At 55.3% G+C, this 11,279-nt stretch overlaps 4 protein-coding genes across 4 annotated transcripts; 2 read left to right on the top strand and 2 right to left on the bottom strand.

Moving 5' to 3' along the window:
* Positions 1-3,655: 3,655 nt before the first annotated feature.
* TRIREDRAFT_72259 (PAK-box protein) lies at positions 3,656-4,591 on the top strand (the record flags this gene model as incomplete). The annotated part of the gene is made up of 1 exon (XM_006967977.2): positions 3,656-4,591. One exon carries the CDS (start codon positions 3,656-3,658, stop codon positions 4,589-4,591), a length of 936 nt encoding a protein of 311 aa, XP_006968039.1.
* Positions 4,592-6,052: 1,461 nt separating this feature from the next.
* On the bottom strand, positions 6,053-7,854 carry TRIREDRAFT_123364 (uncharacterized protein; the record flags this gene model as incomplete). The annotated part of the gene is made up of 2 exons (XM_006968041.1): positions 7,248-7,854; positions 6,053-7,174 (listed from the first exon to the last, which is right to left on the bottom strand). Exons 1-2 carry the CDS (start codon positions 7,545-7,547, stop codon positions 6,053-6,055), a joined length of 1,422 nt encoding a protein of 473 aa, XP_006968103.1. The 5' UTR covers positions 7,548-7,854.
* A 728-nt stretch (positions 7,855-8,582) lies between these two features.
* On the top strand, positions 8,583-10,461 carry TRIREDRAFT_80806 (uncharacterized protein; the record flags this gene model as incomplete). Its single annotated transcript, XM_006967978.1, has 2 exons — positions 8,583-8,684; positions 8,719-10,461. 2 exons carry the CDS (start codon positions 8,583-8,585, stop codon positions 10,459-10,461), a joined length of 1,845 nt encoding a protein of 614 aa, XP_006968040.1.
* Positions 10,462-11,013: 552 nt separating this feature from the next.
* Positions 11,014-11,229, bottom strand: TRIREDRAFT_43371 (uncharacterized protein; the record flags this gene model as incomplete). The annotated part of the gene is made up of 1 exon (XM_006967908.1): positions 11,014-11,229. A coding segment is annotated over one exon (216 nt), but the record flags the coding sequence as incomplete, so codon positions are not given.
* Positions 11,230-11,279: the final 50 nt, after the last annotated feature.

Below are 11,279 nucleotides of genomic sequence, written 5' to 3' on the forward strand. Positions count from 1 at the left end.
CACGTTGGCGGGATGTAATATGATACCGGCGGTATAGGTAGAAAAGAGACGCCTGGTCCAGAGCAAGGCTCAAAACCCAGGGAGCATGTAACTGTCAGCTCGGAAAACCACATAATAAGCACATCTGCCATGTCTGGTCTAGTCCCTTGCTCACAGTAGGTATTACATACTACTATATCCTCAGCACTATTGCTGCCCATCAGGGAGATGGCACCTCTATTATTAGCGCTCAGACTTCATGAGAAGCGTCCGGATAAGGTAGCTCAGGTCCATGGCTGTGCGAGCACACGGCACAAAGTAGAGGTGAAAGATACCATGTTCTACTACTCCTCGTTTTTGCCGTTCAGAGACGCCTGCATACTGACCGGTACCTGGGTATGGAGAGAAGTGGACATGGAATCAACCAGTAGAAATGACAAACCAGGCAGTAATACATACAGGGTCTTGCTCGCCCTTTGTAAGTCGAGCAAGGGACGAATGCCTGCTAAATCGACAGAATGAAGCGGTGTACAGTAATACACCAGCATGGGATCGATTCTCTTCTCCTTTGCTGTTGGTGCTGTTGTGTGTCTGAGTCGGGCAGGCCGGTGAGACACACGAGCAATATTGGTTGGGAGGCAAAAACCGTTCTGCTAAAACTCGTACCTACCCGTAGGCCATCTTGGCCTCCCTTCTATCCCGGTAGCCGATGAATCTTTGCTGCGACAACCCATGGAGGTGATTACTAGTAGCCTGTGCCACTCGACCTGTTCCTTTTCTTTCTCGTCCCTCTTCGTGTTCCGAGTTTGCCTACGTGGCCGTGGCAGCAGCTGCACAGCGGCAGGTTGCATAGTTTGGCTGGCTTGGTGTGAGTCGTCGTGTCGCACTGGCTTCTTAAGCTCGGTGCGCCCCTAGATGCAAGGAGGTCGTCTATACGTGTAGCGACTGATGCTTCATGACCACGATTGCAGGCAGAGCATTGGTTGCAAGCAGCACGCACTGAATCATAGGGAGCAGAGCAGAACAGCAAGACAAAGCAAGGGGTATTATGTCTTGTGTGTGTGTTTCGTGCAATGCGCTGCATCGACATGTGATGTGACGTGCGCAGGCCAACACCATTTGTGTCCCAGGTTTCTTCAAAAGTTGTCCAACCTGTACTTGACGATACGCACAAGATACGACTGGTGTCGACCACCTGAGCCAGACTTGCCAGAGCCGGCAAGTATCTGGAGGTAGTTCCTCCGTAGCCCGTCCGCCCTACCTCAAAGTTGCCCAGTGCCCAGGTCCACCGCATTGGGCCCTTGTGCGTGTTGGCGGCACGTTGCATCGTCATGACATTGGCGGCGTCGAATCGTCATCCCAGCCGTGGCACGATTCAGGCCCAAGGGATGTGACGAGTCGGCAGAGCCACAGCCACCCAATCATTGTCGGGTGACGCGCTGCCGAATGGGGACGCGCGCCCTTTTGCTCGGGGCAGGGATCACCAGCTTGCTGAGGCTTGTCTTTTCTAGCGCCATTCTAGCGGCCTCGGCGACACTTTGGGGGTGAGACCAGCACGGACGAGACACGTTTGACAGCGCAGGTTTTTTTTTTTTTTTTTTTCTCTTCTCTTCCCTTTTTTCTCCCCCTTCTTTTTCGTGTTTCGCCGGCTTCCAGCAGGCTTCTAGTGCCGTCCGTCTCTTGCCAGTTGGGGGAGTCGCTGTCGCCGACTGGCCGGGTCGGTGCTTGCTGCTGCCCCATCTCACCAAGGGTACCTTGTAAGGTAGTGAGTGCCCCGGTGAACTGAACTGCCATGACCGATCTATCCGCCGGGTACGAAACAATACCTGGCCGACACGAGCGGGCAGCGCAGGCCGGTCGCGCTCTACCAGCGGTCAGGAAGTCCACACAGGTACCCCGCAGGCTCCGTCTCTCCCTCAGGTCTGTCTGTCTTTCTCTCTCTCCTCGCCCGGGTCCGTCCATGTCGCGCCTTCTTCTCTCGACTCGACGCTCGCTTCGATCCCTTCAGCGTCACCCACTCTTTCCTCCCCCTGCTGCGGGTACACAGCGATGGAATAGGAAGCAACTGCCCACTGATGCTGGAAATCACCAGACTCACCCACGGCACCGCATTTCCCCCCGTGCCTGCCAACCTGCAACCTGCAGCCGGTATCATTGCAACCTTGCACACCGAGGTACTGTGTACGCCGCGGTGAAGAGCATCTACGGCGCCGCCCGAGGTACCGCCAGACTGCCAGGTACTTGGAACGGCAGTGCACAGCTGGAGCAGCTTTGGGAAGAGATCTCCGTTTCGGCCTGCCTGTCCTCCGCTTTCGTGCAGCTGGGAGGGGGAAGGGTTAAAGACGGCTTTCCGGTCAAGAGTGCAAGCGCTCCTTATTCAGGAGCTAGTAGTACTACTACTATTCTATTCTTCCCTTTCACCTTTGTTGGCTTTGTTCTCAAAAATTTTCCCTTTCAAAAGATGATGCTAGAAAATAAATCCCCGCTGCCAGTGCTGAACGGAGAAACTATTGGGCATGAAGCATGCTAGGCGATGCCGATGCTCTAGTACAAGTAGACGCCGATATTTGAGTTTGCATTGCCATTGCCATCTTTTTTTTTCCGTCCCTTGGCCTTCGCCCCCCCAACCCGAGCGAAGGAAAGAAGGGGCGGAGAAAAAAATAGAAGGAACCACAGAACGACTTCTGACGAGAACGACTAGTCCTAAGCCGACTAGCGCCATGCACAAAGCGCCAGACCGCGAGGTAAACCTACAGCACCCCAAGGCAGGAGCAGGGCCACTGCCGCCCACCTTCCGATCCCCGATAGGCCTCGATGCTGATTTAGCTCGCAGCCACCAAGTTCCGTCTCCACCTGCCTTGTGCATCTTGCTCAGTGCCTTCCAGGTTCTGCCCCCGCCACCCAGCGAGATGCCCGGCCTTGCGCCTGCCACTACAAGTACAAACGATAACCTGCGGCTCTGTACAAAAGACGTGTATCGTGCTCGCGCTCGTTTCTTGATCTTGCTCTCACCTGCTCTCTCATCTGCTCTGGTCTGCTTTCTCTCTCTCTCTCTTCTCTGGCCATCTTCGCTGCATTGCGTTCGGATACTTCGCTTTCCACGAGCTTGGAATCTTTCTGCACGCCAACCTGCACGCCACCCGCCATACGATCCGTCCTCACCGCCGCCGTTTACTTTGCCTGGTCGTCCTCGAAGCCTCGCTCGTGACCATCAGCCGTATCCCACTGCTCGCTCGGCTTCCGCTGTGCATGATTTGTTAATCCACGTCGACTCGAATCTTCCCCTTCTGGTTCCTCTCCTTTCCAAAAGTCAACTTTCCTCGCTGGCCCGGTGGATCCCATCAGGATTACGTGACCGTCTTAGAGTTGGGCTGGCTTCATTGCTGAGTCTGAGTTGAGCTGTGTAGCTCCGCCCGCTTCCGGCTCGGCATTGTCATTCAGTCCCGGCTCGCACGTCGCCCATTCACTGTGGTTGCGTCGTTCCCGGATGGTCCAGGACGCTCGGTAGCCATCCCCTCTTGTTGGATCGACCATTTCCGCTTCATCCTCCGCAGTGCAGATATAACTGTGGTGCTTTCCCAGGCTTCTTCTGGCAAGGGCATGCCGAGGGCGCTCTCGCCAGGAGTCTAGGGATTCGCACATTGCAAAGTGGCACGCTTGTGCCATCTCACCAAGAATGGTGACTCCAAGGATACGACAGCCTCTTGGAGCCCTCCTCACACTCCCGAAGCAGCAGCCACGGCCCTTGTCTGCATTCGAAGACTTCCATGACTCCTCCTACACGCCGCACTCACGCCCGACTAGCTTCACCTCTTCGTCCGAAGCATCATCACCCCGGCACACCATGACGGGTCGTCCGCCGACGCTCAACGAGATTCTTCTCGACACCGCTCCCCCGCCATGGACACTGAGCGCCTTCATGGCCTATCTCTCGCAGAACCACTGCATGGAGACGCTCGAGTTCACGCTGGACTCTCAGCGCTATGCCACCGTCTACGAACAGACCCTTTCCGAACCCAACCCCTCGGATGACTGTAGGGAAAGGGTGTGCGCATGGTGGGAGAAGCTGATGCAGGTTTACATAATACCATGTGCGCCGCGCGAGGTGAACATTCCTGCTCAGGTTCGCGATCGCCTCCTGCGGGTGCCCTGTGGTCCAGACCCTCCTCATCCCTCCGAGCTTGCCGAAGCTGGACGCATCGTATACGAACTCATGAACGATTCGGTCCTGGTCCCTTTCTTGCAATCCGTCGCGACCCCCGCTGCCGATTTCCATCATGATTTCCACGTTTCTTCGCCCAAGGCATCCTCTGACCGGACATCGGCTTCATTGGGTACGGATCCGGAGACGTTAACCGCCGACAGCAGCGGCACTTCCCCTTCAATCACGGAGCCCATGACGCCGCCTACAACACCACCCACCTCCGAGTGGACTTTTCCTGCTTCTCATGGGGGCTTTCACCGGGCCGTTGCAGCGCATAACAAGGGATGGAAAAAGGTTGGCGCAGCACTGGGGTTCAACCGCAAGAGCTCTAGCCGGCGAACAACGCCTACCTCTTCCGGACCAGAATCCGGGGAATCGAGCCACAACTCTAGTGGCAACTCGCTATGAAGAAGCTCTTCGTGTGTATCAATGGCGCCAGTTTGGAGCTTGTCTGTTGGCGTCGTTATGAGGCACTGCCGAATAGCTCGCTAGGGGTCTCAGATTGATACCCGGACATGGGACTTCCCCGCGATTGCTCGGCCATCAAGCGACGCTATATCGCCAGGGTCTAGCTTACCTGCGGGGTGCGATACCTGCGGCAATGCAGCGTGGGGAATGGCCGACTCTCGGACCTTAACCTTTCATCCCGACTGCCCTTTATCAGATACGCTGATCCGATGTATCAGGGGACTTGCGCCATTCCTCGCTTCATCTCTGCTACGCACCCATACTCTCATCACCGGCCAGACTTTGCTGGCACGTCCAAAGCATTACAAGATAGATACCCGCATCTCATTATCGTGTCCCGCGGCGGCGGGATTGTAAAGAATTCTCGGGGCCAAACCTGCGGGGCACTTTAACCCCCCCCCCCCCCCCCCCCCAGCCGCCTTCCACCTCAATAGACTACCCTCATGCGAGCGAGTTATTCAGTTTACGATTTCATGGGAACCACGGCCTTTTCACAAGTGGAACGGAGTTCTTCAGGGTCCTCACGGTCAGGATATACATTGTGACGGCGTTTTTCTTTATTTGGTTTTTTTCCTTTGTTCTATCATGTCGGTGCCGGTCAACGGGTTATCAAGGCGTGCGAGCTCGGATGAATTATGATATCTCTCTTCTTCCCAAACCCTCTTTTCTTTGTTCCAAGGGTTCGCAGTGAGCCTAGGCTCTGCGGCGTATGACACTCTACTATTTCTGTCAATAGAATATGAGAGGGATGACCAACAAATAAACGCCCGCATGGGTCATGATTTCTGATATTTCAGTGCCAAACGAGTCACCGTGTGCATCAAACCAGAGCTACTGTTGTCCATACTTGTCAACTGAGTGGATGCAGGCGAAGCGGCGCGGGCAGCATACAAGAAATGGACCATGGCTTTTCTACTATGTTACACTTCCAGCGTCGACAATTGCCTGCTGGATCCCGATCTATCGCCTTTATCAGCCCGTCTTTTCAACAAGACAGTCGCTTTCCCGAACTATATGTGATACAACACGTCTAAATCGCCCGATGATTTCGTCGCCTTCCCAGAATCACCTTCCTTTTGTTTGCTCCCCCAAAGCATGCTTCATAATGAATTCAGGGACATAAGAAATCCCTGGGGCCCTAAATTCTGATCATCCATCTGTCTCGTCTCAGTATATTCGAGAACCATCTGATAGAGGTAGTCGCTCGAGGAAGGTCGCAAGATACATGTCCGTGAACTCTTTTGACGTGCAAAATCGAAATGTGCTAAGTAGCACTTGGAAATGCCAGAAACAAAAAGAAAACTCCCCATTGATTTCTTTTCCCTCCTTTGAAGATAGCCAAAGAAGAAAAACTCCCTGATTGACAACCCATTTGTCGTTTTAACACCTCGCCCCCTTGATCTACGGGTAGAATGGCCCGTTTCTCGGCTGGGGAGAGGAGGCTTGGTAGCGACCGGTTTGGGCCGGCATCTCGTTGAGCGGTAGTAGAGGCGTTCCGGCCCGGGACTGCGTCATGAATTTCGCACTTCGGTCGGCCTTGTTGCTCTCGTTGGTCCTGTCGTAGAGATACAGGCCGAGGAAAGTGAGGGCAATGCCCACGGCTTGCACGGAGGTCGTCGGGCTCCTGAACCAGATAATGGCCATGACGATGACGAAAACGCGCTTGATGAGGCTCGCAACGGAGTAGGTGACAGGGGAAACCATGGACAATAGGATGAAAGCGATAATGTTCTGTCCAAAGTGGAAGGTGCCGTTAAAGATGAACTCCAGCGCCAGTCGGCCGTGATCCATGGAATTCGGCCTATCAGTAAGGTCTACGGACCCATCACGGAGGAAGTCCATGAGTAGGGTGGTGCCCTCTGTCCAGAACCATATCGGCAATGTCAGGGCAAAGGCCATGCCGGACGAGTAGCATAGCAGATTAAGCTTGTCGAGCTTCTTGGACTGGGTTCCCACGCCGTCGGCCTCGACTTTTGCGGCCTCGTTGAACAGCTTCTTCGAGAAAATGTTTTGTGTGACAAAAATGAGCGTTGCCAGGAGCGCCTCCAGAACGCCAAGCAACTGCCCGCCATAGTGGGACTCGCTGGAGCAAGCCAGCATGACGCCTATGGTCAGGGGGATCAAGGAGAGGTAGGTTGCGGTCGGGTATCGGATGTTGTATATGAGTCTATATGCGAGCACGGTAAAGAGCGGCGAAAGGCCCTTGATGGTGTGCACGAGCGAGACCGGGATCTTGGCCGTGGCAGTCGAGCTGAGGAGGTGGCCGCCGATCTGGAAGAGGGCGAGGGGCAGCGTGGTCATAATGACTTCCCGGCTGGGCTCGCGGATGGGGTGTCGCAGCGCAGAAATCCTGGTTCGGAGGACGGGGAAGACGCTGGCCAGCCAGGAGAGGAAGACGCAGAGAGAAGAGACAAAGGCAAACTGGATCAAGGTCAAGGTGGCCGGCATGTCAAAGGCGTTGAGGATGGACTTTGACGATGTGTTGGTCAAGGCGGATGACGTGTACCACATCAGGCAAAGCATCTGCGCAAGAAGAAGAACATTAACCTCCGCGTTGCATGACAAAAATCATACACGAAGACAGGGCGTGACATACAACAAGCTTTGGAGATACGGGGGCTCGCAGCGCATCGGCAATTTCGTGGGCGTTTTGGCTCATGCTGCCTTTTCTCGCGCGAATCGTCCGAAAGGCATCGCCAAGGCTCTTTTGACGGGTGTGGGAGCGGCCCGACGCCGACCACGTATTGGCCGCCGGATATCCATTGAGATTGCCATTGCCATTGCCATTGATGCTTCCGTTGCCGTCCCCGTTGCCGTTCGCGGGCGTCGAGCCCAGATCGTTCAAGCCATTGCTCCCTGGATGTGGTGGGCTCGACAGGCTCGGGAACTTTTCCATTACGCAGCGGCCCTATAGATGATGCCTCGCTCGAGTACTTGGAGATCTTTTCTTGGTTGCGCAAGGCTTCGGCGAGCGTTGTTGATTGTAGTAGCTTCGAGATGCGCAAACCGCTTCAAGCTGGCAAGACGGCGATCCGAGGGCAACGTCAACTCTGAGGCGGTGCTTTTCTGGGTTACGCCGCAACGTCAATTGACATTTGGAGCAGGGGAGTGAAACGAGAGACTGGGCGCAAAGGGTAAGCCGTCCATTACCACGACAGAGCCATGCGAGGTACTCGACTGCTCCCAGGGAAGAATGAGACTCGCGCAACAGGTGAGAAGAAGAGAAAAGTCGCTATCAGACTATGAGGGGGAGGAAGAGGAAACCAAAATACGAGGGGAGACACAAGATATGGCAGAGGTGTGGAAAGGGGATCGCCGGCGCGGCGGCAGGTTCGCTCAGGTCACTCAAAGGTCCCTATTGCCGGACAGGAGTGGCCGCCTTAGCGAGTGCCAGCGCCACGAGGGAGCCTCTGTGCTACACTCGGGCGGCCTGTACTCGCCGGTACTTGCAGATACCAGCCGCGCGTTTATCCGAACCTCTGCCGACAGCCGCGCGCCCCACTGCCTTGACGCGCCAGCCTTGGCACGACACGATCGGGTTTAGCTGCTGCTTGTCCATTTCTTTTCTGAGCAGCCAGACCAACTTCCTTCATGCCCTGCTGCATCATCCTTCTTCCCTCTCTCTCCATCTCGTCCGCCTCCTCTGCGCCTCTCCCACGTGCCGACTCGCTCCATCTCGCCACTACAGCTGTCAGGCAGGCCCGACCTCGTCCATTGGCCTGACCGACCGACCGAGTGACCCGACAGATCGAGCCTCGACAGCCTCGCTTTTCTTCGAGACTCGGCCTGTCCGCCGCGGCATGGGAAGAGATCCCAAGCAATACGTCGTCGCTCTCGCGGGTCTCTACGCCTTCTTCCAGCTCCTCACCCAGGCAGCTAATCCCGCCGCCTTTCCAAAGTCCAATAGCCTGTCGCCAGGCGCTGCTTCACCATGGCGGCCCCAAAGATGACCAAGAACCAGATGCGGAGGGCCAAGAAGAAGGAACAGAAGAAGGCCAAAGCAGATGTCTGTCCCCGTGCCCCATGTGCTTCCGTCACGTATCGCAAATGTGCTGACCTCGATGCAGAACCAGAACTCCGATCAGCCGGACCAGCCAACCGCAGACAAGAGCGACGAATCGCCACAGCCGACAGATGGTGTCGATGAGAAGAGCGCAGCCGACGCGGCCAAACCATCCGCTACCGTCACTATTGAGCCCATCCGAGAAGATCTGCTGGACGATGATCCCGCGTTTGCCGCGTACAGAGACGTATTCAACAAGTTTGGTCTTTCCTTTGCGGAAGACCAGATTGCCAAGGAGGCCAATGCTGGCAACCAAGGCGACGTTTTCTTCGGCGATAACGACGATATTCCTGATGAAGAGGACGAGAACCCTAGCCAGCCAAAGCTGTCCAAGAAGAAGCGAAAACAGATGAACAAGCTTACCGTTGCACAGCTCAAGGCACTTGTCAGCATACCGGAAGTGGTTGAATGGCAGGATGTATCATCGTCGGACCCACGGCTCCTGGTTCAGATCAAGGCCCAGAGAAACGTCGTCCCTGTACCTTCCCATTGGGCTATGAAGAGAGAGTACTTGTCTTCGAAGCGAGGAATTGAGAAGTCGGCGTTTCGGCTGCCAAAATTCATCGCCGAAACGGGAATTGCAGAGATGCGTGACGCGGTATTGGAGAAGCAGGCCGAGCAGACGCTGAAGCAGAAGCAACGAGAGCGCGTCCAGCCCAAGATGGGAAAGTTGGATATTGACTACCAGAAGCTCTACGACGCCTTCTTCCGCTTCCAGACGAAGCCGGAATTGACGCGGTTCGGCGAGGTCTACTACGAGGGCAAGGAGAGCGAGGTCGACTATCAGCACTTCCGTCCTGGAGAGCTGAGCGATGCCACAAAGGAAGCACTCGGCATGCCGCCCGGGGCACCTCCTCCTTGGCTCATCAACCAGCAGAGATTCGGCACACCTCCCAGCTACCCTACGCTGAGGATACCTGGCTTGAACGCGCCGCCGCCTCCTGGAGGATCATGGGGCTTCCATCCTGGCGGCTGGGGCAAGCCACCAGTGGACGAGTTCAATCGTCCGTTATACGGCGGCGATGTCTTTGGTCTGACCGCGCCAAACGGTGCTGCTGGCCAAGCACAATTGACGCAGCCCCAAGCAGCCAACGGAGAGAACGTGGAGCGTACGCTGTGGGGAGAGCTGCAACCACGCGAGGAGGAATCTGAGGAGGAGGAAGAAGAATCCGAGGAAGAAGAGGAAGAGGACGACGAGGGTCCCGGCGGCATCGAGGATGTCAGCGGGCTCGAGACCCCTGGAGGATACACCAGCACGGTGCAGCCCGATTATTCACAGCAAGGAGTCGAGACATCTATTGCCGGCGAGATGGACCTACGAAAACAGCGACGTGGTTACGAAACCGAAGAGTCATCTGCTCCGCGCTCCGCCTACACGGTTGTGCCTGAGCGGCAGGTGCGTGCCGAGGGCTTCTTCGGCAGCGATCGCGCATACGACATCAGCGCCGCCCAGCGCGCCGCAGCGTCTGGCATACCCGTGCTGGGCGCCGACGACGACTCTCGGAAGCGGAAGAAGCCCGGCGATGTGGACGTCGCGATTGACGTGGATTCGCTCAACCAGCAGGGCGGTCTGAGCAAGGACGACCTTCGGAGCAAGTACGAAGCTAGCAACAAGGCGGAGGGCATCGGTGCGAAATGGGCCTACGACGATGACCTGAGCCAGATGATTGCGGAGGAGAGCAGAAAGCGGCAGCGCACCGAGAAGGAGCTCAGCGAGAAGAAGCGGGAGGGCAAGTACAAGTTCTAATTTAATACCAAGGAACGGTGGGGGAGGCAGCATGATGTATCGGGTGCAAACTGGACACTGGAATCAGGAACAAAAGGGATGAAGGTAGCGTTTGAATGACAAAATGTACTCTTGATTTCCGTCTATATCCACTGCAGATGCAGAATTCTCAGGCTGTGGATATCGGGTATTCGGTCATGTCGTGTAGAATTGTACAGGCAACTCGAGGTTGTGTCAGATTTTTTTTCATTCTGTTCTTCATTTGAGTATTGTCTATCTGAACGTGATGCACATCATGATCATAACTCATGTGGAGGCAGCCAGCCTTTCCCTCAGCCAGAAACAGACTAAAAGGTAAGTACATGATATATCACCCTTCGTCTTCTTCCACCCTCCATCGCGGATTTGAGTGTATAGGACGACGACGAGAAGTGCACCCATCACGGCGTGCCTTTCCCATCACTTGCGACGCCGACCACGAGATCGAACCAAGCATTTGCATTCCTCTTCAGATTCCTGAAGCCACCAGGGTATTCGGAACGGAGGATCCGGCCCGCCTGGGGCTTTAGGGCCGTCTGATGGTTGTTTTTGACCTGAAGAATCTTTTGAATCTGGTGAATATTTTGGACCTGATGGTTCTTTTGGACCCGATGAATCTTTTGGACCCGATGAATCTTTTGGACCTGATGAATCTTTTGGACCTGATGAATCTTTTGGACCTGATGGTCCTTGTGGATCTGATGAATTTGTTGGAACTGATGTACCTGGTGAAACTGACGAACCCGATGAATCCTTACTCTTTGAATCGTCTGTACTGCTCGGCGTCTCTACTTTGGCTT

This window comes from Trichoderma reesei (genome assembly GCF_000167675.1).
Source record: "Trichoderma reesei QM6a unplaced genomic scaffold TRIREscaffold_20, whole genome shotgun sequence".
NCBI classification, from domain to species: domain Eukaryota; kingdom Fungi; phylum Ascomycota; class Sordariomycetes; order Hypocreales; family Hypocreaceae; genus Trichoderma; species Trichoderma reesei.